At 40.4% G+C, this 20,149-nt stretch overlaps 1 protein-coding gene and 1 pseudogene across 1 annotated transcript; one reads left to right on the top strand and one right to left on the bottom strand.

Moving 5' to 3' along the window:
• The first annotated feature begins 10,506 nt into the window (after window positions 1-10,506).
• Window positions 10,507-11,974, top strand: LOC100354598 (cytoplasmic dynein 1 light intermediate chain 2 pseudogene; annotated as a pseudogene).
• A 4,373-nt stretch (window positions 11,975-16,347) lies between these two features.
• Window positions 16,348-17,319, bottom strand: LOC100342280 (olfactory receptor 9K2). The gene has a single exon (XM_008256587.3). It carries the CDS (start codon window positions 17,287-17,289, stop codon window positions 16,348-16,350), a length of 942 nt encoding a protein of 313 aa, XP_008254809.2. The 5' UTR covers window positions 17,290-17,319.
• Between the last annotated feature and the right edge of the window lie 2,830 nt (window positions 17,320-20,149).

Genomic DNA, 20,149 nt, shown 5'->3' with positions numbered 1-20,149 from the left:
TCTTATACATAACTAAACAACAAATAATATGGCATCCATCCATTTTTATACAACATATATTAACTTCTACAAAGTTGCTTTATACAATTATCTATTCATAAGCATCTAGGTTGCTTCCAGATATTGTGACCAGGGCTACGATAAATCTAAAGATGAAGATATCTGTGTCACATGGTGACAGCATTTTGTTCGGATATAGTCCCAGAAGCAAGATACCTGGGTCATATGGTAGATCTATTTTTAGTTTTTTGAGGAATTTCCATGCTGTTTTTCCATAATTGATGTTCTGATTTGCATCCATAAAGAATCTATCAGGGTTCCTTTTTCTCCATGTGCACCTGTTATTTACTGTCTTTTTATTATAGCGGTTCTAACTGGAGTGAGATAATACCTCTTGGTGATTTTCATTTGCATTTCCTTATTGGCTAATGATATTGAGCATTCTCCCATGTGTTTGCTGACATTTCTTCTTTTGAAAGTATGTCTACTTATAACCCTTATCCTTCTCTTAACTGGATTGCTTTTTATGTTGAATTTCTTGAGTTCTTGATATATTCTGGATGTTAATCCTTTATCGGTTGTATAGTTTGCAAATATTTCCTTCCATCCCATCAGTTGTCTCTTAACATTATTGATTGTTTCCTTTGCTGTACAGAGGCTTCTTAGCCTTATGTAATTTCATTTGTCTATTTTTGTTTTTATTGCCTGTGCTTTTCGGCTCTTACCCCAAAATCATTGCCTATGCCCATGTCTTAGAATCTTTTCCCTTTTCCCATTTTTCTATAGTGATTTTGTAGTTTCAGGTCTTATATTCAGATCTTTAATATATTTTGAGTTGATTTTTGTATAGGGTATAAGGTAGGGGTCTAGTATCAAAATTCTCCAGTGAGTGTTTTTATTTGTAGATGTAGAGATTTATTTTCAATGGATGTTTTTATTTATAAATATGTAGACTTATTTCTAGGGTTTCTATTCTGTGACATTGGTCTATGTTTCTATTTTTATGCCAGTACTATGTTGTTTTGGTTAAAATAGCCCTGTGGTATGTATTAAAATCTGGCATTGTGATGTTTCTGGCTTTGTTTTATTGCTCAAGATTTCTTTGGCTGTTTGGAGTCTTTTGTGTTTCATATGAATTGTTTTTCTAATTAAGTGAAGGATGTTATTGGTATTTTGTTGGAAATTATATTGAATCTGTATATCTCTTTATGTAGAATGGCCACTTTGATAGTATTAATTCTTCCAACCCATAAGCAAGGGAATTCTTTTCGTTTTTGGAAAAAAAGCCTTGTGGAGTGCTCTAAGGCACCACTAGTTGCTGAATCCCCACTCAAAAGTTAAAGTGGGAGACAAAGAACAGTAAACATTTTTAAGCACCCATTCCATCAGTGTGGATCTTCAGAATGTTTCCTTGTGTTTGTTACTGCTATGGAAAACTTTAAAAGGTACTGAAATTTAAAAAAATCCTTAAAATGGAGTCTGACCTCCATATGCTACAGCTTAGTCACTCCCAAGTTAAATTGCATGATTCACTCTCTGAGAGTTAAGAGAGACATCAAAAAAGCCCCAACAGATATTCAGGAGGAAAACAAATGTTTTGATTTAATTCTCTTTTAACAGTGATATAAACGAAAGGCCTGGACATTATGATAATTTAAGGAAGCATTGATACAATGAATGTTCCCATTTATCTTACAAATAAGCAATATTAGAAGGTTTATTCATCTTGATTTCATGTACTTATATCTATAATGGGCTATAGTGGTCTATAACAGAAAATATTGACCATGCTTTGCCTTATTTTAAATCTGGAGTGACCTGCTCCTGAGTTCAACCCTCATTTTTGGTGCAGGTCATGACTGTCATATAATTTATTTTTAGGAAAATTGTGTTTTCAAGTTTGGAGCTGATTCTCTGCTATTGTTATTTGAAGTGTACTGTTTATGTTGAGTCAGTAATATATGTTATGAGGATAGGGATGCAATTGGCAGAGGTACCAATATCATATATAATAAGCAGAAAGAAGAAATACCAGGTATGCCTGGGGAATAGTTATGTGTAATAAGTGAATCAGACACTTGACAAGGCACAGGCTCATAAGGGTAGGATGTGAGTCATTCTTGTTTGTCCACAGGCTGGAAGAAAGACACATTTGTATTTATTTCATTTTTTTCTGTGTTGGAAAAGCAGTATTTTGTCTTTCATCTAAATACCTACTAAATATCCACTAAATTTTTCATAAAAATTCTGCTTTTCATAAGAATACAGTAATAAAGTTTCTTAAATTACTTATATATTTATTTGAGCAGCAGAGAGACAGAGAAAGTTCCAGAATGCTGGCATCTCCCCCAGCTGGTCTGGGCTAAAGATGGGAACCAAGAACTAAATCCAGGTCTTACATATGAGAGACAGGAACGCAATTACTTGAGCCATCACTGCTGCCTCCCAGGGCCTGCAAGAACAGGTAGCTGGAGTTAGGAGCAAGAGCTCCGCTTCAGAGTAGGATGCAGACATATTTTTTATTATTATTATTATTTTGTTGACAGGCAGAGTGGACAGTGAGAGAGAGAGACACCCCCCAATGGCCGCCATAGCCAGTGCACTGCGGCCGGCGCACCGCGCTGATCCAAAGCCAGGAGCCAGGTGCCTCTCCCGGTCTCCCATGTGGGTGCAGGGCCCAAGGACTTGGGTCATCCTCCACTGCACTCCCGGGCCACAGCAGAGAGCTGGACTGGAAGAGGAGCAACTGGGACAGAATCCGGTGCCCCGACCAGGACTAGAACCCGGCACTGGCCATAGGTATGCAGACATCTTAACTGCCAGGCCAAGTGTTCAGACCTGTAAAGAAATCTTTTAAGAAATTGGATAATCCCATTTTTGTAATCTATGTCTTTGTGATGATTTATTCATAAAATTCATACTTACTGAATTTTGATGGCTTCTTCATCCATAGACAATTTCTAGATTTAAATGAATTTCTGTACTTACGAAGGCTCACAACCAAATAAGGGAGACAAATAAGCTGAGAGAGAACTAAAATGTCATGGAGTTAACACAGTGAATTGAGACATACAGAAAATACAAGAAGCCAGCAATGGAGCCTCTAAAGGCAAATGATCTTAATTATCCGGGAATATTTTCTGGAAATATTTTTTTAAAAATCGAATTCAACAAGATAAAACAGAGAGGCTTCCATGAAGAACATAAATAGCTATGTGGTGAACAGCAATGTGCAGTAGCATTTAATAACTGTTCTCTCATAAAGCATGCTGAGATGAGACTTACAAGGGCATCCATGGAAATCTTGCAAAATTGTATGAGAAACAAAGGAAAACAGCCTTTATTCTGTAGAAGCGGGGGACACTGGAGATTTTTAGGAAGGGTAATATTGGGTTCAGGTTGTCATTTAACAAAAATCACATTGGTAACTGTGCAGACGGTAAATACTCATGAGATAATACGGCAATCACAAAAAAGGGTGGTGGTCCGAGGAAGAGGTTAATGTGGCTTCAACAAACATGGTAATTTCTGGAATCTAGTGGGGAGAGTGAATTTTTTAAATAGCAGGTAAACTTAGATGAATACGCATTGATTGATTGATAAAATGAGAATAAAGTCAAGGTGCTCAATGACTTCTCATGTTTGAGTGTCTGTGCCTGCCGAAAAGGTGTTCATAAAATGTGAAGAAAATGCAAGGTGATGACAGTTAATAGTTAACTGAAGAAAATAGCTCAGAGCTCAGACTGCTTTCAAATGTGGTTTCCCTATGTAGATTTATTAAAATTACATAATAATGCTGCATTTTAACTGTGTCACGTAAATTGGTAGGTATATATAGTAGGTATGGTGTCTGTATCTTAGAGTTACTTGAAGGATTTGATTACATACATTTCATATAAACTTGTTAAATCCATATGTTTAACAGACAATGGATTTGTTCTTTTCTCACACCCCTAATACTATATCAAGTCAATTATTTGCCTTTCTGCTGAGAACTAACAGAAAAAGTTGGAAAATGGCCAAAAAAAATGAAATCAGCTCTCCTCAGTTTCTCTTTTGTCCTGCTGAGAACTAATAAAAAATAAATGAAAAATGACCCCCAAAAGGACACAGTGTCCCTAATTAGAAGCAGAATAGATTTGTTTTTTAAAAATTATTTATTTTAAAATCAGAGTTACAGAGAAGGGCGGGAAGAGAAAAAGAGAGAGAGAGAGAGATCTTGTATCTGCTGGTTCACCCTCAAAATGGCTGCAAGATCTGGGGCTTGTCCAGGCTGAAGCCAAGAGCCAGAAACTTCTTCCAGGTTTTCCATGTGGATGCAGGAGCCCAAGCACTTGGGCTGTCTTCTGCTGATTTCCCAAGCACATTAGCAGGGAGCTGGATCAGAAGTGGAGCAGCTGGGACGTGAACCAGGACACAAATGGGATGCCAAAATTGCAGGTGGTGGCCTTACCTGCTATACCACAAGACAAGCCCCCAGAATAGATCTTATAACCAGTGCATATTCATGGCACAGGCACTTGGCCTATTGGTTAAGCCACCAGTTATGAGTCCTATGTCCCATGTTGAAGAGCTTGGCTGAGTCTGAGTTCTGGCTCTTCTCCTGGTTTCACCTTCTTGCTAACGCAGACCCTGGGAAGCAGCATGTGATGGCTCAAGAAATTGAGTCCCTTCTACCCATGTGGGAGACCAGGATTGGGTCCCTGGCTGCTGGCCTTGGCCAAGCCCAGTCTTAGCCATGTGGGCATTTGGGGAATGAACTAGTGAATAGGTGTGCTTTTGTGCTCTCTCTCTCTCTTTTTCTCCCTACCCCCATCTCTCTTTCTCCCTACCCCCATCTCTCTTTCTACCTCCCTCCCATCACCTCAAATAATAAATAAGCAAATAAATAAATAAATGTGCATTTCTTTAAAAAATGAAATATATCCATGTGTCCCTGTATTCATGTCTCTCTTAAATAATCCTTCCTTTCACTTCAACAAATTTCTTCTTTTTCACCTACATTATTTAATAAAGAATACTGGTGAAAATAGAAGGTCCAGTCAACAGAAAATCTGTATAATGATTTTCAGCAAAGTTGTCACCCTTAAGGTGATGTCTTCAGGAGAAGACTGGGATTGGAAGAGGTGCATTTGACCAGTTCTTCCTGGGTGTCAACTGCAGAATCCTTCACAAAACACTCTGAATCTTTGAATGGAACAATCCCTCAATAAAAGAGTCTCCCAATTTTTCCTACCTGCACAAATCTCTGATGCAGAGGGACTTAATTCCTATATAATTCACTGGATATTCATAATCTTATGTCAAACCGAAGGAAAAGGCCCGAAGGATGAGTTTTATTATCAAAGGAAAAGAATATTCTCTTATATTCTTCATCAGTCATGCACTGCACACTCCCACAGTTGGACACCACTACATACACACAGATAAATATAAACATAGTTGTTGTCTCTGCACCCTCATGCACACACATACTCACTGGCACAGCCCGGACCATTGCGGCATTTGGAGAGTGAACCAGCAGATGGGAGATCTCTCGCTGTCTCTCTGTCTCTTTCTCAGTTTAACCACCCCTGTATAAAACAGTTCGCACATGGGGAACTTCTTTATACTCATTCAATAACTTCCATTTAAATGTATAGCTATGGTTGACCATAGAGTTGATAACTAGTCTAATTTTCTTAATTTTAAAGATAGTATCTATGATGCTGAATCTTCACTTGACTGCTGCTACACTAACAATAATTACATTGAAATAGTTAGCCTACTTCACTTTGCATTTCAAGATAATTTTCACAAACTTTAACATGACGTCCTTTACTAGGAAATACTTGTCAGAGTGTGTAAGACTCTATAGTGTAGAAGTAAACACTAACGAGAGAAAGAAAATAAAACTTAAATAAATTGAAACATACAGTGTCTATAACATTGATATTTTACTATAAAAATGTCTTCTATTGCCTTTGATCATTTTCTATTTTTAGGTCAAAAATTAAACCTTCAAAGTAAACAAACAAACACACAAAAAAGGTATGTCTGGGCCAGCGCCATGGCTCAATAGGCTAATCCTCCACAGGCGGCACACCGGGTTCTAGTCCTGGTCAGGGCGCCAGATTCTGTCCTGGTTGCTCCTCTTCCAGTCCAGCTCTCTGCTGTGGCCCAGGAGTGCAGTGGAGGATGGCCCAGGTCCTTGGGCCCTGCACCTGCATGGGAGACCAGGAGAAGTACCTGGCTCCTGCCATAGGATCAGCGCGGTGCACCGGCCGCAGCGGCCATTGGGGGATGAATCAACAGAAAAGAAGACTTTTCTCTCTCACTGTCCACTCTGCCTGTCCAAAAAAAAAAAAAAAAAAAAAAAAGGTATATCTGACTTATTACTCTAAAATGCAAGTCCTTGCATCTCAAAAAACAACTCTGCCCAGTTTTTCCTCAAGATCTTTATAGAGGAATAATTGTTAGAAAATAACAATATCGGGCCCGGCGCCGTGGCTCCGCCTATGGAGCCGGCATCCCATATGGGCGCTGGGTTCTAGTCCCGGTTGCTCCTCTTCCAGTTCAGCTCTCTGCTGTGACCTGGGAGGGCAGTGGAGGATGGCCCAACTGCTTGGGTCTCTGCATCCGCATGGGAGACCAGGAAGAAACACCTGGCTCCTGGCTTCAGATCGGCATAGCTCCGGCCATAGTGGCCATTTGGGGAGTGAACCAACGGAAGGAAGACCTTTCTCTCTGTCTCTCTCTCTCTCTCTCACTGTCTACAAATCTACCTGTCAAATAAATAAGTAAAAAAAAAAAAAGAAAGAAAATAACAGTATCTATTTAACATGTAAAATTCTCAAGATTTGACTGTTTTATACACCAATGAAACAATCAATATAATCAAGATATGGAACATGTCCCTCAGTCCCAAAGACTTCTCATGTCCATCTGCAGTCTGGGCCTCCCTGCAACCCCATCCTAGCTAGTGACCCGATTTTTGTGTATATGCACTCAAACAGTAAGCACCCTTTTGTGTCAAGCATCTCTCACTCAGTACAATCATTTTGAGATTCATTCATGTTGTCAAGGTAAGTTGGACATTGCTTTCACTGCTAAATAAGACTACATTTTCTTTTGTACAGATATAATACATGTGCTTGTTCACTCAAAAATGGAAGGACAGTGGAGGTATTTATAATGTTTAGATATTGTGAATAAAGCTGATATGAATATTCATGCATATCTATTTGTCTGGATGTATGTTTTCCTTTCTGTTGGGTGGATTCCTTGATCTTATAATAAGTGTACATCTAAATTTTTAAAGACACTACCAGGGAGACAACATTTAGAAGAGCAACTTAAATAAATTAAACTTAAATAAAGAACGAAGAAACGCTTTTTAGCAAAATGATCATAGCAGCAAAAACTAGTTTAAAGTCTCTTGAAATTATCTTATAAGCATCCAGTAAATGGAGAAATATTTTTGAAAATCTACTAAATATCAGGAAAGTTCACAAGAATCTGTATCATTTTTTAACGATTTATTTCTTTATTTTAAAGGCAGAGTTACACAAAGAGAAAGAGAGGTAGAAAGGTAAAGAGAGAGAGAGAGGGAGAGAGAGAGAGGTCTTCCATCCACTGGTTTACTCCCCAGTTGGCTGCAATGGTCAGAGCTGTGCTGATCCGAAGCCCGGAGCCAGGAGCTTCTTCCAGGTCTCTCACGTGGGTGCAGGGACTCAAGGACTTGGGCCATCTTCTACTGCTTTCCCAGGACATAGCAGAGAGCTGGATTGGAAGTGGAGCAGCCGGAATTTGAATCGGTGCCCATATGGGATGCTGACATTTCAGGGGGCGGCTTTATTTGCTACACCACTGCACCAGCCCCCTCAAATAAATTTAAAAACAAAAAGTATTGTCATCAAAGGGTGTTTATGCAAAATCAAGGTTGTGCCTCTGAGAAGTTATATCAGAGATTACTCAATGAAAGTAGAATTCAGTAAAATAATCCCAGTCACTAAAAGATAAATAAGCAAACAGCAACAAAAGCCCTCAACAAAATACTGGTAAACTAAGCCTAATAGCAGATAAAAAAGATTAATTCTCTGATCAAGTATGATTCACTCCAAGGAGGCAAGGATGGTTCAACATATGGAAATCTATAAACATAATGCATCATGTCAATATAATGAAGAGTAGAAGTCATTAGGATCACCTTAATAAACACAAAAAAGGTATTTAATAAAAAATTAACATCCTTTCATTACAAAAATCTCTCAACATATTGATATAGAAAGAACATACCTCAATATAAAATACTATATATCCCCAAATCCCCTTAAGCTGGGTGGTAAAAGTATCATCTTAAGTGTTAAAGTGATCATATGGATAGGATTAAGTGCTAACAATAATACATAGAATTAAAAAGGAGAGAATGTTCTAACAAGGGAAGCAGTCCACACCACAGACTCATAGAATGACATTCACTTTAAGTAGCACTCTGACCTCAGAATCAACCCTTAAGGCATTCTGGGCTGGCTGAAATGTCCATGAGAGCATTTCAGGCATGGAAAGCCAAGACACTATGGCAAAAATGTCCTACATGAAGGATCTCTTTGGGTAATACCCCAGTAGAAAGAAGTGGCCACCAAAGAAGGATGTATTTTTCTCTGAAGGGAGGAGAGAACTTCCACTTTGCTATGGCCTTGTCTAAATACTGAAAGAGTTTGTGGATTCAAAAGGCTTCCATAGCCTAGGCAGATCATGTCAAGAACCTTCAGTGATCACTGACATCAAACATGAGAGTGTTAATTGTTAAATTAACAACAGGATTCACTTGCATTAAACTGTAAAACTTGTTCTCAAAGAGTTATTTCATTTTAGTGTAAATTAAGTGGAAGATATGAACAGCCCTTGTCTCAATGGTTGAGGAACAGTTTTTTGTGTGTGCAAATTGTTGAAATCTTTTAGTGTAGAGTTGGTCCTCTGTGTATAAAATTAATTTAAAATGACTCTTAGTGGAGAATGGGACTGGGAATGGGAGAAGAAGGTGGAAGAGTGGAGTGTGGGTGGGAGGGTGGGTATGGTGAGAAGAATCACTATATCCCTAAAGTTGTACTTATGAAATGCACGAAGTTTGTATTTCTCAAATAAAATGTTTCTTTGGGGAAAAATATACTACATATGACAACCTGCTGCTAACATCATCCCGAAGGAGAAAAAGTTGAAAGCTTTTCTTCTAAGATGCTTCAAGACAGGAATGTTGAGTTTCACCAGACATATTGAACATAGCACTGGAAGTTCCAGCCAGGGCAATTAGGCAAGTGAAAGAAACAGTTGGTGGAAAAGAGGAAGTCAAATTCCGTTCCTGTTTGAGATGACATGACCTTAAATAGATAAACATTTAAATACTCCACCAAGAAATCCTTAAAACTGATAAATTATTTTTGTAAAGTTGCAGGATACAAAACTAACACACAAAAATCATTAGTGTCCCTATACAATGATAATGAACTAGCTGAAAAAAATCAAGAAAGCAATTCCAAGATATAAAAAGCCCGACTATATTTAACAAAATAGATGAAAGTTCTCTACAATAAAAATTATAAAGCACTGATGTAATTGATAAAGACACATAAAAAGTGAAAGATATTCCATGTTTGTGGATTGAAAGAATTAATATTATTAAAATTTCCTTACTATGTGAAGCAATATAAGATTTGTTGTAATTCCTATCAAAATCCCTTGATTCTTTGGAGAACTAGAAAAATGTCTAGAATTAGTATGGAACCACATAAGATCTTGAATAGCCAAAACTATCCTGAACAACTAGAAAAAAGCTGGCAGCATTACAGCATTTAAAACATGCTATGAAGCTATTCCAACTAAAAGACCATGACATTGACATTAAACCAGACATGTAGATCAAAGGAACAGAACTGAGAAGTCACAAGTAAATTCATGCACTGCACTCAAAAATTTTTCATCAAAGGTGCCTAAAACATGCATCAAGGAAAGGACAGGTTCCTCAATAAATAGTGGTGGGAAAAATAATATCCAAAACAGGGGCCTCCATTGTGGCATAACCAGTAAAGCTGCCACCTGCAATGCCAACATCCCACGTGAGCACCCATCTGAGTCCCGGCTGATCCAGTTCTGATTCAGCTCCCTGATCATTGCCTGGGAAAACAGCAGAAGATGGCCCAAGTACTTGGCCCCTGCCACCCATGTGGGAGACCAGGATTCAGGTCCTGGCTCCTGGCTTTGGCCTGGCCAAGCCCCAGGTGTTGCAGCCATCAGGGGAGTAAACAAACAGATGGGAGATTTCTCTCTCTCTCTCTCTCTCTCTCTCTCTCTCTCTCTCTCTCTGCCTCTCCCTTTCTGTTATGCTTTTAAATAAACAATTTTCAAAAAAGACTCAAAACTGTAAAACTGCTTTAAGGAAACATAGGAGAAATGTTTCATGATATTGGTATGGGCAAAGATTTTTGAGGGTAAGACCTCAACAGCACTTTTGCGTCTGCAGTTGACAAGATGGCGCCTATGGGGATGGAAAAGAAGCTGCTGTTGGGCCCTAACAGATCCACTGTGGTGGCCACCAGAGACCTGACTAACAAGGAGGAAGAGAGCAAGACTCCGTGATCTTGGATCTTGAGCGAAGTGTCCACCCGTGCCAGGTCCAAACTGCCATCTGGCAAGAACATCCCGGTCTTCAGTGAAGATGGTCCTGGTACAACACCCCTATGCCTAAACCACAAGGAGCTGAACATGAAAAAAAAAGAAGAAGAGGTATCTCTACCTCCATGTTCCCGATGAGGACCAAGATGATCACACCCTGCAATGTGTGGATTCTGGCTGGAGACCTGGACCACAACGGCTCCTGAAATTTGCAGTCTGCAGAATCCTTGCCAGAGACCTTGCTCATTTTTGTTGCAGACATGTCTAGGCCTTGGACTGTAATGGAATCGTTACAGAAATGGGCTAGTGTTTTTCACGTGAGCCCATGGATAAAATGAAAATTCCGCCAGAAGGAATGAGGGAGCGGAACGGAAGTTTGGGAAATATTTCCAAGGCTATATCAAGTTTGAGGAAGGTTGTCAAGATTCCCCACAGCTGAAAGGGCCTCTGCCCACAGGCTCGGGTGAGGAGCATGCTGCCTTGCCCCTGGTGAAAACGTGCGAACTCACAACATGGGGGCCCTGCGTTGGCAGTGTGCGCAAAGTGGGATGCAGTGAGCATCCCAAAGAAGGGGCAGGACTACAGCCAGCAGCACCTGGACTTCATCCAGTCTCACCTGTGCAGGTTCTGCCTCCAGGATGGGGCTGCCTTGATGCACACAATCAGTGAAGAAAGAGGAAAACCTCAACTTGTTGCATAAGTACCTTGTGCATAAAACATGTGGGTTCCATTTTACCACACCTGCCTTAGCTGTGGAAAAGGGTGCAGTTTTTATACCTGCAGGCTGGGATGGTAAAAAGAATATAGCTATTATTACATGAAAACTTCACAACCGTGAAGCCCAAAGATGCATATGAAGACTTTGTCCTGAAACCTGCTGTGAGAAAGCTGGTCCACGACAAAGGGTTGGCAGTAGAGGGTATGCAGGTGTTCCTAAGGAAGCAATAATCACCCCTTGCGTAGCAGCCAGCCATGCCCACGCCAGCGTCGCAATCCTCTGCAGGAGGACCTGCTGGCTCTCCAAGTACCCAGGGCCCGGGCGGGCCAGCCAGTATGCATGTCAGTGAAGAAGCCAGACCCAAACATCGAAAACAATGCAGCAAATGGAAGCGTGCTGGCCAGCTTTTTCAACAGTCTCTTGAGTTCCAGTTCCCCGGGAGGTCTTGGTGCTGGTGGGACACAGAGCACAGCAACGAAGTCAGGACAAAGGACTGTGTTGTCCAGTGTTCTGGATAAAATGACTTGAAAACCAGACTCCATGGTAGCAAACTCTTCAACAGAAAACAAAGCCTGTTCTTCCTTAAAAAGCGTGTATGTCAAATGACCAAAGAACTCCGTATATTAATCTGCTAAGACCAGGATTTTTCTGAAATGGCAAAGGCTATGAGTTTTTTTTTTTGGGGGGGGGGCAGGGAGATGAACCCTAAAGAAATGAAAACTTCATGAGCTTTTCCAGAAAAGAAATGCACATTGAGGAAGGTTGTACATCAGCCACTTTATTAAGGAAAACCCTTGGACTCCTGGGTGCGTGGCTCTCTTGTGGGCAGTGAGTGCCATTGGGTTTCTTGTGGAGGGTGGGTGGAGTGAGAGAGGGATGGCCCATTTCCTGTGGCGGTAGAGCAGATGAGCCCAGGCAATCATCTATGCAAGGGTGGGGAGTCTGACCTGTTGTGCCTTAGCAAATTCACTCGCTCTTGGGAGGCAGATCAAGGAGCAGAAAGTGAGTAGTGTTAGCAAACACTGTGTGTTCAGTAGAAGTCAATAATCATTGTTTAAGGATCACAATGAGAAGCATTTCCAAACTACACACTAAGCAAATGGCAATTTGACTTACTCTGGAAGCGTATTTAACTTAAGAAAGATGTGTTGGGGCCAGTGCTGTGGCATAGCGGGTAAAGCCATCTCCTGCAGCGTCAACATCCCATATGGGCACCGGTTCTAGTCCCAGCTGCTCCTCTTCCAATCCAGTCTCTGCTATGGCCTGGAAAGGCAGTAGAAGATGGCCCAAGTCCTTGAGCCCCTGCACCCACGTGGGAGACCCAGAGGAGGCTCCTGGCTCCTGACTTCGGAGGTGCAGCTCCAGCCATTGCTGCCATCTGGGGAGTGAACCAGCAGATGGAATACCTCTCTTTCTCTCTCTCTCTCTCTCTGCCTTTGCCTTTCAAATACATAAATAAATCCTTAAGGAAAAGAAAAAGAAAGAGAGAAAGAGAGAAAGAGAGAAAGAGAGAAAGAGAGAAAGAGAGAAAGAGAGAAAGAGAGAAAGAGAGAAAGAGAGAAAGAGAGAAAGAGAGAAAGAAAGAAAGAAAGAAAGAAAGAAAGAAAGAAAGAAAGAGAGATGTGTTAAGCATGGGGGTGCCTGAGTCAGGTGGAGGGGAAGATGGCAGCAGGCCAGGACCCACATGCTTGTCCTCACAGGAGGCACTGCCCTCTGCACAAAGGCACTGTGAGGCAGAGAGTCACTGCGGGGTGTGTGCAAAGTCAGCAAATTAAGAATTAATTTACTTTAACTTGTGTTTTCTAAATAGCGCTTGCATTTTTTTTTTTTTTTTTTGACTACCATAGGCTGGCCTGTAATAGGAAATGAGTGATCATCCTCTCCTGTCACTGCAGTTTCCTGCAGAGTGTCAGGGAAGGTTTTGCTTGTGACTGCACTCTGGTTAATCGGCTTGCACCAGTCCCTGCCTTACAGTCCATAGGAACCTTCACGGAGTGACGTTTTTCCATAAGGGAAACAGAACTGAGACCTCCTATTCTTCCAACTTGCTCATGTCACCTCCAGTGTTGCACTTTTAACTCCAAAATCTCCTTATTCAATGCTGAGTTACAGAAAATAAATTGACTTTTGTGTATTAGCTTTGAATGCAGCTATATTTCTATAGCCAATTAATAGTTTCAGGGCTTTTTTTTGTTGTTGATCCTGTCGGATGTTATACTTGGAAGATCAGGTTATCTGCCAATAAGGGGAGCTCCCTTTCTTTCTTCACAATTGGTGCTGATATTTGCCTGAGTTTTCTAGGGTTTCCATAATGCATTATTACTCACTGGGTATCTTAAACAATAGGGATTCTTTTCTTTTTTTCTTTAAAAAGTTTATTTATTTGCGAGGTAGCGCTACAGACAGTGAGAGGAAGAGACAGTGAGAGAGAGAGAGAGGCCATGAGCTTCTTCCAGGTCTCCCATGAGGGTGCAGGGGCCCAAGGACTTGAGCCATCTTCTACTGCTTTCCCAGGCCATAGCAGAGAGCTGGATCAGAAGTGGAGCATCCAGAATTCGAACTGGTGCCCATATAGGATGCTAGCACTGCAGACAGCAGCTTTACCCGCTACGCCACAGCACTGGCCCCTCGCCCCTAGTCACAGTCTGAGGCTGGACCTCAGGGGTTCAATGTACAAATGTTAAGGGATACAGTTCTTTCCAGAACATTTTTACTTCCTTTTCTTCCTTTATTTCAATAGCTAACTCTTCCAGTACAGTATAAAAAAAAAAAGTGTGGTGAGAGATGCCTTATTCTTCATCATAACAGGAAAGCTATGTTATGTGATTTATCAATTTAAGGAAATTCCTCTATATCTCACTTTTCTGAAAGCCTCATTACAATTTATCTGTTTGTGCCATCTACAAACACAGACATTCAAGTTCAATACCGGGATGAAACATTTCCTTTTGTACACTTGTCTCTCACCAATCAGTTATTTTGTTCTTTGTATTTTTACAAACCTGCCTTTGTTCATTAACATTAAGACACCGATAATAACATGAACCCATGCAGCAATTTTCCTTACTCCAATCTCACCCTCTTTAAATTCATCTTCCCCAGAGCCAGTGCCAGCATCCCATATGGGCCCCGGTTTGTGTCCTGGATACTGCTCTTCCAATCCAGCTCTCTGCTATGGCCTAGGAAAGCAGTAGAAAATGGCCAAAGTGTTTGGGCTCCATGAGAGACCTGGAAGAAGCTCCTGACTCCTGGCTTTAGATCAGCTCATCTCCAGCCATTGTGGCCATTTGGGGAATGAACCAGCGGATGGAAGATCTTTCTGCCTCTCCCTCTCTCTGTCTGCAACTCCACCTCTCAAATAAATAGATATAATCTTTTAAAAAATTCATTTTCCATGTAGCCCAAAAAGAATTTCCCATATTACCAATCACCTACTCTCTGGCAATTCACATCCTGATCTCTATGAATATCTTTGGCACACTCTTTCTGGATTTTAATTGTCTTCCCAAGGATTCATCTCTCACTAAATTGAAAACTCCCTAAGAATGAGATTGTTTATGTCAGTCTATCAGGAGACCAGAACAGATATGTATACTATCAAGTTAATCGAATAAATAAATGGATTCAGAGGTACAGATGGGTAAATTTTGTATCACACTCTATTTTGATGACAATCTTGCTACCATACATTTGTTAAATATTCTTCAACAACACAAGAAAAAATTACCACGTTCTAAACAAAGGGATTAAGTGCTCAAAAATGTTTATAGTTTTAGTTTTTAAGTTAGGCTCCAATAAGTAGCAATGCCTAGAACACTCCACAATGCCTGGAATGACAAAATAGAAATTGTTTGTTTCTTCATAAGATTTTTTTTTTGAAAGTCTGAGTTACAGAGAGAGGGGTGTGGTGGGAGAGATAACTTCTATCCTCTAGTTTAATCCCTAGATGGCTGCAATAGCCAGTGCTGAGCCAGGCTCTTTATCTGGGTCTCCCACATGGGTGACAGTAGCCCAAGCTCTTGAGCTATCCTCTGCTGCTTTTCCCAAGCCAGTAGCAGAGAGCTGGATCGGAAGTGGAGCAGCTAGGACTTGAACCGACACCCATGTGGGATGCCAGCATTGCAGGCAGCAGCTTAACCCGCTATGCCACAATGCTGGCCCCTGTTTCTTCTTTTTATTTGTTCCTCTTTATGTAACACAGATGAAATGATCAGGATGAGAACTTAGTAACCATTTAAGATGTTAATGAGACTAATGATAAAATTGGCAAACACTTTTTCCTTAAAATATCATCTGGGGACAGGCATTTGGTTCATTGATTAAATCAATGCTTGGGAAGCCTGAACCCCATGTTGCAGTTCCTAGTTTGAGTCTCAACTCCATTGCTTCCAAGTCAGCTTCCTGATAATGTTCACCATGGGAGTCAATGGATGATGGCTCAAGTTCTTGAATGTCTACCACTCTGTGGGAGACCCAGACTAAGTTCCAGGCTACCGACTTCAGAATAGACCAGTCCTGACTGTTCCAGACATTTGGGGAGTGAATTGGTAGGCAGATGATTTCTCTCTTTCAAATAATTTTTAAAAATTAATTAATTAAATTTTATGAATATAGTAATCAAGGCTTTAGTCAATTGTTGATGATTGTGTGTAGATGCGAGGGATAATCAGAAAGACAATCACTAGAAAAATATAATTTAAGCATTATAATAAAATTTGAAAATATCGTTCAATGATATGCCATAAAGTATCACTGAGAGCAGTGAGGAAGGTTCATCACGAAAAATGCTTTCTTCATGTCCAAGACTTCCGAGATTAATGGTATTTCAGAGGACATTCAAAGTAACATATGGAAATGTTCAAACACATGGAAAACTGTTAATCATATTTTTCCAATATTCAGGAGAGTAACTTCAATTAATGGCCACAAGAGGTATGAAGCAAAGTGCCACAGTACATTTGGTAGAAGAGAAATAACAATCAGAGAAGAGCACTTTTCTTCTCTATAAGTCTTCTTAGAGCCTCTTTGACATCCTTGTTCCTCAGAGAGTAAATCAAGGGGTTCAGCATGGGCGTGACAAGAGAGTAGCACAAGGACGCAAATTTACTCAGCTCGGGGAACCTGTCCGGCGTGAGATACATGAAGAAGACGGCGCCGTACAGCACCCCCACGACGCCCAGGTGGGAGCTGCAGGTGGAGAAGGCTTTCCTGCGCCCCTCCGCCGAGGGAATCCTGAGCACCGTGGACACGATGTACACGTAGGAGACGAGAATGACTATGATGGTAGGCAAGATGATGATGCCGGATAAGGAAAACGACACCATTTTCTGAATAAAGAGGCCAGAGCAAGACAGCCGCTGAAGCGGGCGAGTGTCACAGTAGAAGTGGTCAACAGCCCGCGAGGCACAGAAGGGTACGCTGAATGTCATGCTGGTCTGGAGAACTGAGGCCACACAGCCACAGAGGTAGGAAGCGGCCACGAGCTGAGCGCAGAGCCGCGGGGACATCTGGGCGGAGTAGAGCAGGGGGTTGCAGATGGCTGCGAAGCGGTCGTAGGCCATGGCCGCCAGGAGGAAGCCTTCCGTGACGATGAAGAGGGCGAAGAGGAAGAGCTGCGCCACGCAGCCCGCGAAGGAGATGGACTTGCTCTCCGACCAGAAGTTGGTCATGGCCTTGGGGGCGATGACCGAGGAATAGAAGAGGTCGACGAAGGAGAGGTTGCCCAGGAAGAAGTACATGGGTGTGTTGAGCCGGGGGTCGGTCGTGATGATGGCCAGCATGCCCAGGTTCCCCAGGAGGATGGCGGTGTAGACGAGCAGGAAGAGCAGGAAGAGGAGGACGTGGAGCTCCGGGCGGACCCTGAAGCCCACAAGGATGAAGTCGCTGGTTTCTGAGTGATTGTTTGCTCCCCTGTCACCCATGGCGGAGACCTGCTGAGAGGCACAGGGAAAATAAACAGATGAACTCTTGGCTTTGTTCCTAGCATTACAAATAACCTCTGACAGTATTCATTAATTCTAGCCTCGTGGAAATGCTATGACTTAAATCAAAGCTAATCAATTGATCCAAACATTTGCTATTTCTTAATTCCTGCAAAATTAAGTCTTTTGTCTGTACCTGTAATCAATGCCTATCTACTAAAATGACTTTCACATTTGCAAATATCACATCTCTATATATTTCCCTTCATAGTTCACATCTTAATTTCAATATCAGGAAGCAGTGACTGTAAGGGAGCATAAAGTTGAAGAAATTGTATGCAGAAAGTAACTTAGGTTGCCTGATCTTACAGATATTGTAGATGTCAGTAGTGATGTTGAGAACATTGGGGCTTAATGCAGAGGACCAATTGATATAAAGAAATTGACTAATTTTTAAAATCAGTTAAGATGTGCAATTACCTCTGGTGACTGATAGACAATTTTAATTCTGATGGAAGTTATATAACCCTTAAAACAAAAGGTGTACACCCGCCAAACACAAAATTATTTGAACTTGTGTTCCAAGATCTCTCTCTCAGATGGACCATGAAAGCTTTTTCCTAAAGACAATTTCTCTACATTTCCTGAGCCCATGGGCCCCTGTTGTCTTAAAAAAATCCCTTTACGGTTAATGTAGACAGAACAATTTCTTTAGATACAGACACTGAACAAAAGATGCATAAGATATCCTTATTGATTGTACTCCTATTTTCTCTTAGAACAACTTTCCGGGCATCAAGAATTCATTTACTAGACAACTCAAATAGATAGAACTCCTTGTATAAGGAGTTCCATTCATGGAAATGCCCATTGTGAAAAACCTGTGCAAAGATTTTAAAAAAATTTGCACCAAAGTAAATTTATCTTTAATTCCATTTTTGCATGAATTGACATATCCCCTTATTAACACTTTCTCTCCACCTTGGAATTATGTATGGTTCTGTATGGGCAACAAAAATAATGGTAAACATTTATGTGGCATTATTTTATATGCCAGATACATTTCTAAGGGATTTCATGATAGTTTATTTAATCCATACAATAATAATATAAGATAGATAGTATTGTTTTCCAAGTTTACAGGGGAGAAAGAATTGTATTGAAGCCCCCAACTATAGTCAGAAGAGGGAATTTAAAGCCAGGAAGCCTGGCTCTGGAATCTATACTCTTAATCATTCTTTTTAAAAATTAATCTAGTTTTACATATTTGAAAGGCAGAGAGAGAGAGAGAGAAATCATGTGTAATGACTCATCACAACACTATAAACATTCTGTTAGGGAGATCTTCCCATTCCTTTAACTCACTCCTGCTTGTTTGAAGACACTTCAAAAAGTTCATAGAAAATGGAGTTGAAGGATACATTTATTTTGGAGCAGAAAAGAAATTCATAATCCACACATAGCTTTTTTCATAGTATGCAGTATTCATGGACTTTTTTGAAGACTCTTCATACTTCAGAATTGTTAAAATTTCTTTTCCTCATAATAAATTTCCTAATTCCCCATCTAGATCAAACATCTCTTCTAAAAATAGAAACTACTATCACCATATTTTAATATTAATCAATTATTTTTCACATGACAATAACTTCCTTAAGATCACACACAACTATGTTCTGTGTCTGGAAAGTGGCCTCTAACAGATATGGACTTACTATCGCTACTGATCAGGCAGAATCAGCAAAAAACAAGTAGGCTGTGCAGTACTGCTGTGGTTAACACTGGTTTCAGGTTGAGACAGACTTAGGTTCTAGTTCAGCTTCTCTCACTTTCTAAATGGGATTTTGCACAAATTCCTTGTACTCTCTGTATCATTGCATTCTCACATCTAAAGGAAGAATGAGAATTACATAGCCTTCAAAGGTCTTTAGGACTGGCATTGTGGTATAGCGGGTAAAGCTGCCACCTACAATAACAACATCCTATATAGGTTCGATTTCCTGTTGCTCCACATCTGATCCAGCTCCCACTAACAGCCTGGGAAAAGCAGCCGGAGATGGCCCAAGTGCTTGGGCCCCTGCACCCACATGGGAGACCCAGAAGAAGCTCCTGGCTCCTGGCTTTGCATTGGCACAGCTCCAGCCATTGCAGCCATTTTGGGAGTGAACCAGCGAATGGAAGACTTTTCTCTCTCTCTCTCTCTCTCTCTCTCTCTCTCTCTCTGACTCACCTTCTTCTTCTCTGTAACTCTGCCTTTCAAGTAAATAAAATAAATCTTAAAAAAAATATTTCACAAAATGACCTATGTAATGGAAATCAACTGACATAATTTTGTCATAGTAGTATTCAATAAGTGTTAGCCATTGTTCTTTTTATTACATTTTAGTACTTCAATTCACACCAAAATAATCAGTGCTAATTAGGTAGAAAGTTAACAACATGTATGGCCCTTTTTTTCTGGATAAATGTAAATTAAGAGAAGGAACCAGAGAAACTGCTTAAAGTTCGGAGGGAATAAAGAAATCTGTAAGAAATAGAATATTTTGCTTGGGGAAAATTATGACTAAGGGAAAAATTGCAGCATGCTGTGTGTTTTCATTACTCAAGAATTTTTTAATGTTGAAAATATTCATCAGTTCTATTAAAAATTAACTATACAAATAGTTATATTACAAAAGAGCAAGATTTTACATTGGCTAACCTTAGGGTTTGGGGAGATATAACAGTGTGGAAGAGAGCCTGAGGTAATCATGAAATATTATTAAAAATAATAGATTGTATTGATCTTTCATTAATCTCACCTAGAGGCAAGGACACAGATTATTTTAAGATTCAAGACTTATTTCTTTCAGGCTATTTT

This window comes from Oryctolagus cuniculus, chromosome 11 (genome assembly GCF_964237555.1).
Source record: "Oryctolagus cuniculus chromosome 11, mOryCun1.1, whole genome shotgun sequence".
NCBI lineage: Eukaryota > Metazoa > Chordata > Mammalia > Lagomorpha > Leporidae > Oryctolagus > Oryctolagus cuniculus.
The sequence above is the reverse complement of the archived record's forward strand: the minus strand, read 5'-3'. Positions and strand labels throughout refer to the sequence as shown.

Bases quoted from the DNA above. Each gene is read 5' to 3' on its own strand.
- LOC100342280 (XM_008256587.3), bottom strand. From the start codon at position 17,289: ATGGGTGACAGGGGAGCAAACAATCACTCAGAAACCAGCGACTTCATC.